Raw genomic sequence first — 12,315 nt, 5'->3', positions numbered from 1 at the left:
GTAAATATTATTATAGCCAATATAAGTAACAAAAACCTAAGAGGAAATAATAAGATGTAATGAAAAAATAATATCTGTATGTAAAGAATAAACTATATAAAACAACAATTTATTTTTCCTTCTAGTTTGAAAATTATTTAACTTTAATATAAAAATGTGACTCCACATATTGAAGTACATTTGCATAATAACTCTCAAGCCGAGTGCATTTGTTAAAATCGGTTTTAAAAAAGTTTATTTTGAAAGATTTTCTACTATTACGTAAATAATTTTTATTGGGTTATTGTTACACATGAATGAAAAGAATAAATAATTATATTTATTTTGTAATTAAAAACCATTTATCATTTATCCTGTGATTTCCAATAGATATCTAGACGTCTTTGTCCCAAGTTTAAAAAGAAGACGTCGTTGTATACAAGTTCTTAACATTCGTGGCCTAGATATGGCCTTTGAAGTACAGAACAGAACAGAAGTAAGGGCGAATATATTCAACGGTTACGCATAGATGGCGCTATTCAAAAAAATGTTTTTATTGGTTTTTATGTTACAATAAAGTCATTTAGTTATTAAATTTGCATTTATATTATAATATAAGGTTATTTGAATAAATATATATACAATGTGCTTATTTTTTTTTGCAAACTAAGTCTTCCCTGGTAGATTCGACCTCTGTTTATAAACAGCATACTCCTCCCTTAAAAGCCGCAACGCACCCGTGAAAATGGATGTCCATGCGCGACGACTACCCTTTTTGGTTTTGTTTCGTTTCTAGGAAGACAAATCATTCTTAGAAAAGATATTGGAACAAAAATATATTTTTTTACTTAATAAATGTCAGTAAAAATGGTCTCAAAGAGTTGGCGTTACTGTCTGTCACCCTTAAATAGGCTTTCTTAACGTGAGCTTCGCTAATTCGTGAGAGCAGTGTTGGTTTAGTGGCTTCAGAGTGCGTTCTCATACCCGAGGTCGTAGGTTCGATCCCCGGCTGTGATGGCGCATTTAATATTTGCTGAACGGTGAAGGAAAACATCGTGAGGAAACCGACATGTCTTAGACCCAAAAAGTCGACGACGTGTGTCAAGCACTGGAGGCTGATCACCTATTTGCCTATTAGATTTAAAAATGATCATGAATCAGATTCTGAAATCTGAGGCCAAGACCTAATGAGATTGTAGCGCCACTGATTTATTTTTTAATGGATATAAAAAACCTTAATAGGTAGTATAAGGAAGGAATAATAATAATAATAATTTTGTTTAATAACAATATTTATTTATTATTATTAAACAAAAGAGGTAGTCAACGCACTTGCAGGCAGTGTTTCATGAGTAGCATCACTGAGTAAGAGACGAGTAAAAAAGTTGACAGAAATAAGTAATTCAATATTTCTCTTTGCTCAATAAATAACTTGCTTGGTGATTAATTAGCGAAAGATATTTATAAAAAGCTTGATAAGCCATCTGTGCCCGACACATGTTCCCTACGGGTTTCCTAGTATGGTTTATAAACTCTGGCATCCATTCTAAAGATATACCTGCTTATTAATTTGAAATTAAAAGGCTTTTAGTGCACAGTAAATTAGCAATATGTACTGACAAGCTAATTTATATTGCGTCCATTAGGGAAGAGAACTGCAAGGCAATATAATTATTTTCGAAGCATCATACATACATTTTTCAAGTAACAATATTATAATTTCTAAATCAACGTGTAAGCAAAAAATTTTAGAAGAAAATATAACATCATCAATTTGACACGCATACACCAAATTATATTAGAACATACGCAAGCTAGCAAGGGAAAAAATTAAACAAGCAACCACACAAAAATAAATGCCTCGCCTCATTAATAGCCCGATAAGCTAAGGTACCGTTAAGAAGTGCTAGAACACGTTATTCTGATTTAACAAAAGCATTCATCTCATCAATAAAATGTACATACAATTATTGATTTTTTTTTATAGAAGAGGGGGCAAACGGGCAGGAGGCTCGGCTGATGTTAAGAAATACTGCCGCCCATGGACACTCTCAATGCCAGAGGGCTCGCGAGTGTGTTTCCGGCCTTTTATTGACGAAATAAAGAAAGAAAAAGTTGTACTATATTTATGTAAGGCAAGAAACTTGTTCGGACTTCATTCTTGAAACGTTTTTAAAAAAGGGAAGGTAAATTAAATAAAATACTCAACTATATATAAAATCATTTAATAAATGCACATATCAGTCTATAATTAGTTCAATGTAATATTAACCACAAATGAATTGTGAATAAATTATTGATACTATCATCATTTTATTATGGAGAACATTGCATTAAAATTGATTTATATACTTTAATTTGATTTAACTCTAAAGTCTCTTACTTTGATCCAGCGCCATTATTAATTTATTAACCAAACTACACATTATTAATTGTTTGGTCCCTAAAACCATTTCGCAGAAATTTAAACTAAACCAAGCTATGTTGCCATCAGCCCCATCTAATGAAAAGTGTTCGTTCTAAGATAACAATTGTTCAGGACGTTGTAATTAAACCTGTAGCCGGCCTCGGGAACATCATTGGTCACCAAATTGTCACTGTGGAAGTGCACATATATTGGTCCAGGGGGTGTTGCTGCAAGGAACAAGGTACAATTAACATAGTATGTTACATTATTTATATGTTTTATAGTTGAATAACATCGAATTAATTAACATTTAAATAACATCGGAGTTCGAAATAAAGTCTTCATACGTGTTACAGGTGTGGAGGTAAACAAAAGATTGGACCCCTAAACCCGAAATATTTAAAATGGATCCTGATCGACCTGGATTCAAAGATCCAGGCTTTGGAGCATCAGAGGGTTGGAGGGACACCAAATTATTTTCCTAAGTAAAAATGATTACATTATTAATATATTTTTTGTGGGGTTTGTGGATGAACTTCAGATACTTTGCCCTAAATCTAGATGATACTCCTAATACTTACATGCAATAATTTGGTTCGAAGCGCTAAGGCCACAATACTTGGAACCCCTCAGGCCATCAGCAGTTTCCGCTTCAGGAATGAAAAGATAGTCTTCAGACTGACTGGAACCCTGGGTTACGGGATTCATCTGACAGTCGGTGTCCAGGTACATGTTGTCTTCCGTCCGGTAGGCCATTTCGAAGCTAGCAGCTGTCAATCTGGAATTTAGTGAAATATCTCGTTTTAAATAGGTATAACTTAATATATATGTTAGAAGAGGAATAGTTAATATATTGGCAGATCTCTTCGAGTCTCGTTAACACAATATATGGTCAAACTAATCCTTGAAGCCTTGTTGTATGTACAAAAAAATGTTAACGATTTAACAACAAATAGTGACTCACCAGTATAATACGCGAAATAGAACTAATTTGAGTGTACGACCAACCAGGCTCCAGAAGATAAATCTCTCCATATATGGAAATTGTATTCGTTGTTACAACAAACTCTCAAGCGAAATTAGAAAATTATCACTAAATAAATTCAATGCCCTCGTTTAAAGTATCTAAGAGTAAAGTATATAAGAATCAATAAAACTTTTCTCTCTTTTGCTCCAGTTCAAACAATTTGTATGACTCAAAACTAAGAGATTAAAAGAGTGGCGAAGTTACTAATTCTTCTTGCCCGCTCTACGCCCGTGACTTGCGAACTTGTAGTAAATGTTAATTTACAATTGCTTCAATTTGTTTTTTACGTCCTTAAGTGTACTTGTTTACCTATATTAATAAAGATATTTGGAGTTTGCACCAAACCCCAGCTGTGTACTGCACTTTCCTATCTTAAGACTTATACTAGGGTTATAGATTTGTATATTCGCTTACTTAATTCCACAGACGTCAGAAGTACGCTTGAAGCACGTGGCATAGGCAAGATTTGCGATGTACGGCCCAGCGCCGCGGTTGTAATTAAATGATTCAAAGAATCCGGTTCGGTCTGGGTAGTACTGCAGACATCCAGGTGGTGCTAAAATAAAATAATTTTATCGGTAACATGTTGCTTTTTTTAATATTTGAGAGTGTCAGTGTGTGTTAAAACTACTAAATGTAAATTACAGAATTTATCTAATTAGACTGAAGAGCAAAAGCGTTTTACGATTGTTTCACTGTTTTATTACGGACGACACAGTAACCGCTCATTACCACTGTAATTTTGACGCATGTCTTACAGGTAATAATTTATTACCACTCTGTTTATGATTTCAAAGATATGTATATGTTTAATATGAAATGAAATGAAATCGTTTATTTGCTAAGATAGTGGTAAAATTAGTTACAATTATTAATTGGCATGGAATTGTCATTAATTTAATTATGTCACATAATGGAAGCATTTACATAATGTCGTAATAATAGGAAAGTTAAGTTAATTAGAGTGTTAAACTTACGATCTAGATATAATATCTACTAATAAATTTAAAATAGTTTTTATATTGTCAATTTTTTGTTATCATTTAAGGTTATTAAAGGAAATAAATCACACACTCGTCCTGCCCACTTCCTTGCCCACTTCCCTGCCCAATACGGCTGAATGTAAATGCGACAAAAGATTTAATGAGAACTGTCATGTCAAGATGTTTAATCTGTGCATAGAGCACCAATTATAGAATTTCTTACCTATTAAATACTCGTCCCTATCAGCTGAAGAACTGAAGGGCGTGGCCGGTAGAGAAGACGTTATTGCTTCAAGGAAACCATCTCGGTATTTGCTGGAAAAATGAATTTTTACATAAATAATATAGCTGAAGACAGAAACATCCTCTAAAAAGTCCCCTAAAGCATCAAGTTTGCGCTGTGAGTCCCTTAGCTCTCGTGTCATTTCACACACACAAATTTGATAAGTGTGTGTTCGAAGATAAAATGTTTTACAGCTAAAAATCCTTACCCCAAAGTATTGAAACACTCTAGCTGGGTGACCTTAATCTTCCAAGTCGCTTGAGGGAGATTTGGTTGTGTGTTCCGGTCAGCAATTTTGAAGTTCAAACGAATGGATCTACTGTTCGTAGATGCGTTCACGCGGACATACACTGAAAAAATACCGAAATTTTAAAAGTCCTTCCAAAAACTCCCTTGGACGATGGGATTGGGGCTGGGATGCTACTTGTCACCGCCATCATTATACGCCAACTTTAATTAGCACACTACCCATTTGGGTCGTTAGGAATTACTCCAACAACTTATATTTTTTGGGGAATCGAATCTAGCTGTTAGCCTGCAGGGCGTTGACAGCTCAGCTCGGAATTTTGTATAGCTCAGCAAGGGTTTTTCCTACGAAACTCGGCCCGACTTTGTCTGTCGTAGAGTCAATCGCCTGAAGGACAGGCACCTTACTGGAGTACGAAGAAAGAGAGACTCTTATATTTAACAACTAATAAATAGGCCGGATACTTAAAAATTAAAGATCTGTTCAGTTCTTTACTGAAATCTGTGTGTTTAGTTTAAAAAGAAATTTCATTATTATACCTAATATAAATGGATAAATAAAAAGTAATTGCCTTCACTAAGATACACTAGCTAGTCCCTTTCATTAGGTATATTAATTTCACAAAACACTTAAAATTTTATAATTGAACTTTTGTTGCACGAGAAAACTTTTTGAGGACAGGTTGAGAAACTTTTGTTTTATATTGTTATTAATATAGTGATGACATAGGGTGTAAAATTACGATAGTGTAAGGTGTGAAAAATACCAATAAAAATTCCTTACATGATCCGGAAACTATTAACAATAGAGCAATGTACTACACCACATTATATTTAAAAGTATATTAACAAAAGCTTAAGTAGCAATATATACATACTATGTTGTCCATTATTATCGCCACATAGTGGTGGTAGGATGTCAGAGTTTGCGTGTAGGTTCGTCACTTGGAAGATATCGTTTCTACAGGTGTAACCCGGCCGATGTGTTACATTTTCCACTGCTTCCACCTGGAATTAATAAAAAATATAACAAACTATCTAACTGTAGATTGGGACCCAAATTATTGTGTACATTTAACACACGAAAACTTAAGGAAATTGGACAAAGACGTAATAGTGAGCATAGAAGGCTGACCTAATTGCCCGGAATAGCGCCATGGATTTTTTCACAAACATACACTTTATATAATAATATATATAATAACATAATGTATATAGGTAATATTATTTAAACAATTTTAAAAGCTCATTAATCTCTGATTTGAATTAAATGTTTTGAGTGTATTTATAGATTTGAGGATTATTGTCGGTATGTATAATTTATGTACATCGTAAATTAAAAATTATATAAATATATTTTGTTTTCTTCCATACGCTAAAGAAGTATAACTTCTAACGTGTGTGCATAAGTACGCATATTCTTTTTTAATTTTAATAATGTATGTTACATAGGGGCATACGAATTTTAGTAAGACTAAGCTGGGGCATGGGACAAAAAGGGATAACACTGCTTTAGATTCGTGTATCAAAAGATCGTGAAACAGACACATAAAGTCAACAAAAGACTATTGTAGCGACAATTGTTTTCTTATTGCGTCTGGTACTGATATTTTGCTAAGATTTTTTAAACAGGCGTTTTGTCATTAAACTTTCAGCCAAGCCAAACTTAATATAACAATATTTACTTTGATTTTTAATTACGCTGTCGATATAAAAACGACTAAGCTGATTCTATGAGACTTGGGCTTTAAATTCAGATTTAAACAATAATTTAGACCTGAATATTAGTTTCCCGGAAATCCGATAGAAAAAAGAACTACGAATTATACATATATGCACCAAAGCCATATTTAAAATAAAATAAATCGGCTCTACAACGTTTTTCGGTCTGAGCCTCAGATTTCTGTATCTGTTTTAATAGTTTGTCTATCTCATAGGCAAGTTTCAGCCTTCTTTCTTTCAGGTTGTTGGGTCTAAGACTAGAAAATATCAGCATTAATAAGATCACACAAGAAACATTACTGCACTTGTTTTAATTTTCTGTTTATTATGTATGTTGCGAACATTGTAAATACGGTATATTTGTGATGTTCTTTGTACATAGTTATGTAAATTGACTGATACAAAAAATAATTAAACACGTCACTTGAAATATAAAAACTAATCAAATTTAGGCACTCACGAGCGCTTTGGAATTGAGTTTCCATGGGTAATGGTATTTCTGAACCGACTTATTACAGTATTTACAATTTTCTTAACCAAATAACTTACAAACTTTCAGTCCATCTGTTATCATACTTACAGTCGTTGGTGGTGCCAGGTTGAAAGTCTCGAAGTCAATACGTATTTGACATACATTATTATTATTTATTTCCACGTTATAAGAACATTCCAGGCCGGAGGATTCCCGATTCAATGGAGGGTTTATGAATACAGCCACTTTTGTGTTCGTTCTTATGTCGCAAGCGTTCACTAAAAACAAATTGTACATCCGAGCGTTATTTGAGGCACATTACTGAAACCAGCCCATCGATTGAAGGACCTTCAAGGGCGTGCCAATTCTTAAAAGGCCCTCTGGCAATGTCCATGGAAGGTATGTCTTAATATCAGGTGAGCTTTCCGCTCAGTGGGCAAACGTTTATTTAAAATACATACAACAGTTGACAGAGGTTTGTGGAAGTTCATTGCCTAAGATTTTTTGTATGGGCAAAAATTCCAAAGAAAAAAAAAGATTCGAGTTTTAAACACTAGCAATGTCGATAGGCTTTAAACAGCTATACGTTTTTGTATGCAATTTAGAACAAAAAGTTCTCAAGGATTTAACTATGAAGGCCTAGAAAAATTTAAAACTGCTGAATAAGGTACCTTTTACAAAACTATTAGGTGAAACTAACAAGAAATACTATAAATTATATCAACCTTATATAGGGCAGATTAAATAATTATCTAATATGTCATAGTATAGAAATTATCACGATTAAATAATTGAAATTTAAGTGTCATAATTTTCATTACAGCGCCATCTATGAAGTTCAAAAACACAGCCAAACATACAATTCGAGTTTATCTAATTCAATTTTTTTTGATAAAAACCACCTAAGAGCAGATATTAACAACATTATTGGGACATAGGATAACAGACTTTAAACAGATGTTATTGAAATTATTTCTTTATATGTTGTATTAAAAAAATGTTTACCCATGGCTATCAGACTATTTAATCACCTTGATAGAAGTTCTAAATTGTATACTGGTAATAGAGAATCGGAATTGTATACAAATCATGTCTTTATAAAAAAAAACAATTAAAATAACTAAATGTGTTGCCATCTACGAAACTTCACTTAAATGTTACAAATATATTAAACTAAAACAGCGCCCTCTATGTACTCACATGAGCAACACGTAGCGAATACACCACAGAAGCCTATAGCTTTTCCGCCCTGCGTGTTACATTGGTTTCTGGATAAACATACACCGCCCGTCGACCTGTCTGATCCTAGACATTGTTCACCGTTGCCAACCGTAAAAATACTTCCAGGGGCTTGCCTTGGAGCTAAAAATAGATTTAAAATATAATTAATGAGGGATACCAAAATTTTGGTTTCGACGCATATTATAAACAAAGGCTGTTGGCGTATCTCATAATTGTTTTATTATTATTGTCTCCTCTTATTACAATATTCACATACATGAGAAAATATACTAATATAATATTTCGCTTATCAATTAAATGTATAATAGTAAACAACAGCAGGCAAGAAACAAAAGTCTTGTTAGATAAAAAATCAGCAATTACAATATTTTACATTTACACAATACATTATACAATCATAATGATTAATCAGTTTAATACATATGTCGCTTTTTATCGCAGGGTAGACGTTATTTCGCAGAAAGAGACGAAAGATTATTTAAAATTTAATTTAATTATTAGCGCCAAAAAGAACTTACATCTAAATAATGTTGTTGCTGTGCCGCAACTCGCCGCCACTAGAATTAGCAGCAATGTGTGTGTAGCTTGCATCGTTGAAATCTGAAAAGGATAGTATTATCGAGTTAGTTTTTTTAAATTAGTTAATTAAATATAGTTTAATTTTAATGCGATTCAAACTAACATAATTCTTATTTGTAATTCTTTATTAATGATCTGATCACCTCAATGAGACAAACGATCATGAAACAAATATTCATCTGAGTCGCAGACATAAAAAGGTTATACGCTGTGCTATATATATATATATATATATATATATATATAAATATATACAATAAGAGTTACTTATTGTATAGGTATATAAGAGAAACTTGGAATGCTTCTATAGAAAACGAACCTAAATAAAGACAGGTTCACGACAGGTTAGCGAACTTTACACTATCTAATAACTGTAATTGCTATTAAATTTGTGTTTTTAGTCAAAAATTGATGAACGAACGAACCAATCCATTGTTTACTTACTTGTGAATTTTGTTTTTAATTTTTAATTTATGTAAAATTGACTTATTTAAAATACTTTATATATTGGGTTTTAGATGGTTTTGGTTTGTATATAATATTGTTTATAAATAAAAATGAATTGAATCATCGGTTAGCGAACTTTTTGTATTTTAATTTAAACAAATACAGTGCTAACAAATCCACTCCGAACGTAATAAAAAAAAATTAAAATATCTTTAACGCTGGTTAACCTCGTTACTCGAATCCTATGTGTTTGGGAATTTTGTAGGTTTTTTAAGAATTTTTTTGATTTATTAAAAACATAGTATTGTTTCATTTAAATTATTGAAACTGAATATTAAACACTTATTTGTACATTGGCAAAATTCGCGCTTAGCATTGACAGTTTTATTTATGTAAATTTTAATTTTAAACAAAAAATTATATATCAAAAACTTCCTTATATACCACACTATCGATCAATGAGGATTGTATAAAAATCCGTTCAGTAGTTTTTCAATTAATTAGATTTAAGTACACGTTTGTATATAACGAAACTTACTGACGAAACGACTGTACTGATAAAACTAACAACAGTAATTAATAAAATAAAATATAAAATTAATCAATGAACATACCTCTGCTGTATATCTCGGGAACTACGAACTGGTCATACGTGGAAAGTGGTTTTATACCAGCCTATGACCGCTCATCATAGTCTAAGAGCTAACTGGTGTTTTAAGAACGTTTTTTATAAAGAATTAAGAAAAAAAGAATTTAAGGAAAACTACGAGCCCCAAATGGACAGTCCTTGCAGTACAAGGATGCCAATTTTAATGACCTTTGAGTACACTCTTACATTGAACAATTGGAGGTCGTATATCCCAGGGAAAATCACCGAAGATCAATTCCACGGTGAAGTATTCAAAAGTGTCTTGTTTAGCGGACGATGAAAAAAGAGATGAATAAATAATTATAAAATCCCGTTTCAAATCTTTAAAGATATAGAATAAACAGCTTTGATTTGCAATATACATTTTTTTCTTGTTATCTGGAACCCTTCACTGTATCTTTGTCAGCTGTAGGTGCCCAAGTTTGAGATCCACATATTTAAGACGATATACGATAACTAACTCAACTGATTCACGGACTCTTAGACTATAGTCTATGCAGTAATTTGTGTAATGTGTGTTTATAGAGATTTAATATACATACAGTTAGGTGTTCCGAAAGATTCTACCTCTGGTTCTAATGCCACGTATTGAGCTGTTGTCTTGCTGTATTAATGACATATGCATACACATGTCTTAGACTGTCTTTGATATAATCAGATTTCTGTTTTAAAGATATTTTCCATTCCTCCAACTTTGCTTCTGTTCCCATTGGAGTAGTCTTGGGCCGTGATGTTATAAGATTTAAGTTGGCATCTGGTAGGAGTTTATTGCCATCTCTTCTGTTCTACGCCTTTGATTTCAGAACTGTTAGTAAATGTAAATTTACACTTAATTTAATTTTTTTGACGTTCATAGGTGTACCTACTTGTTTTCCCATATGGATAAAGTTATTGTTTTGTTTTTTGTTTTGTTTAAGTGACCACAGAGCCAGTGCTTTCAATAAATGAATAGCACAATACTGCGGGCGTTAAAGGACCAAACTTTTGGAATTTGTTTTAACTTTATTTGTATTAATTTTTAAATATTAGTGTTATTACGATTTCGGTTAAGAAAATTGTAAGTACTTTATACTGTAGTTAAGAGTAATTGTAAATTGTACTATATTTGATTGTTGTTATTAACAACTATATATTTGTTTCGTTATTCGTTATTCTACATACATTCAGTATATCTAGTCTAGCCATACTGTTTCATAAAAACATTTCCTTTGCTTTGCGCCATTTCACATGATTTTCCTGTGCATTATCAAATTACAACAAGGAATGGGGTGTTAAGAAAATCGGATTGCAGTGATCGCCTTGCACAAAGCGAATATGGAGCCGTCGGTCATATTCCAGACACTGCAAAAGCTTGGCATCAGTTGTATGTTCGTATATCATGCTATCAACACATATAGTAACACTTCATCTGACGATGTCCAGAAAGATAGGGGCGGCCGCGGGCTCTTAGATCTACAAAGGCTGTTAATGAATTCTTAGACTTAAGGAGCAAAAAATCTTATCGCAAGAAATGGAGATTTCCGCTAGGACTATGTATATATATTTATAATACGCGATTATAAAACGAGAGCTCGGTGGTTAGCGTCTTTAAACAGGACATTATATCAATTTAACAATTAAAGAGATCGATCACCAGGCCAGGCCTTCTGTCGCGATACGCAGGTGAAAACACAGAAATTTCCTTAAAATAAAATACGTTTATTATGGAACATAAGATAGACAGGTATCACTTATTCCACGTCATTAGATTGGAATCTGTAGGCATCCCTACTTATCGGTGAAAAAGACAGAGGGTGTAGGCCGAGGGAAAAAGGCGGCGTAAAAAACTCTCGGTACTCTTTTAAAAAAAATTTTTTTTGATAGAACAGGGGGCAAACGGGCAGGAGGCTCACCTGATTAAGTGATACCGCCGCCCATAGACACTCAATGGCTCGCGAGTGCGTTGCCGGCCTTTTAAGAACGGGTACGCTCTTTTCTTGAAGGACCCTAAGTCGAATTGGTTCGGAAATACTTCAGTGGGCAGCTGATTTCACGAAGGATTTTGCTGATGAAAAAGTGTCACGATTAAAGACACTACAATAAGTAAAATCATAAAGTGTACGAATGGCACAACGTGGTCATCATCCTGCTTCAGATTTTCGTGGGGCGGTCTTATCAAGGAGTCAGAAATCTACATTTTTGTGAAAAAGGAATGAAATCAGCCAAAGTGTATGAAGAATCCTCACAGCAACTTTTAAAAAATAAACTGTGGACGTTTCAGCAAAATTCTGCACCTGGTC

The 12,315-nt window shown here is 33.1% G+C and overlaps 1 protein-coding gene across 1 annotated transcript; it reads right to left on the bottom strand.

Annotated features, from left to right (window-relative positions):
• Nucleotides 1-2,188: 2,188 nt before the first annotated feature.
• Nucleotides 2,189-10,069, bottom strand: LOC110993417. The gene is made up of 10 exons (XM_022259676.2): nucleotides 10,002-10,069; nucleotides 8,880-8,961; nucleotides 8,320-8,481; nucleotides 7,228-7,397; nucleotides 5,804-5,933; nucleotides 4,888-5,029; nucleotides 4,620-4,711; nucleotides 3,828-3,969; nucleotides 2,968-3,164; nucleotides 2,189-2,613 (listed from the first exon to the last, which is right to left on the bottom strand). Exons 2-10 carry the CDS (start codon nucleotides 8,950-8,952, stop codon nucleotides 2,480-2,482), a joined length of 1,242 nt encoding a protein of 413 aa, XP_022115368.1. The 5' UTR covers nucleotides 8,953-8,961; nucleotides 10,002-10,069; the 3' UTR covers nucleotides 2,189-2,479.
• Nucleotides 10,070-12,315: the final 2,246 nt, after the last annotated feature.

Source organism: Pieris rapae, chromosome Z, assembly GCF_905147795.1.
Source record: "Pieris rapae chromosome Z, ilPieRapa1.1, whole genome shotgun sequence".
Lineage (NCBI taxonomy): Eukaryota > Metazoa > Arthropoda > Insecta > Lepidoptera > Pieridae > Pieris > Pieris rapae.
This window is presented reverse-complemented; position numbering and strand designations above follow the sequence as displayed.

Coding starts and splice junctions, on each gene's coding strand:
- LOC110993417 (XM_022259676.2), bottom strand. CDS start 8,952: ATGCAAGCTACACACACATTGCTGCTAATTCTAGTGGCGGCGAGTTGC. Junction 7,398..8,319: donor ATTCGCTACGTGTTGCTCAT/GTGAGTACATAG, acceptor ATTTGTTTTTAG/TGAACGCTTGCGACATAAGA. Junction 3,970..4,619: donor TAGGGACGAGTATTTAATAG/GTAAGAAATTCT, acceptor ATTTTATTTTAG/CACCACCTGGATGTCTGCAG.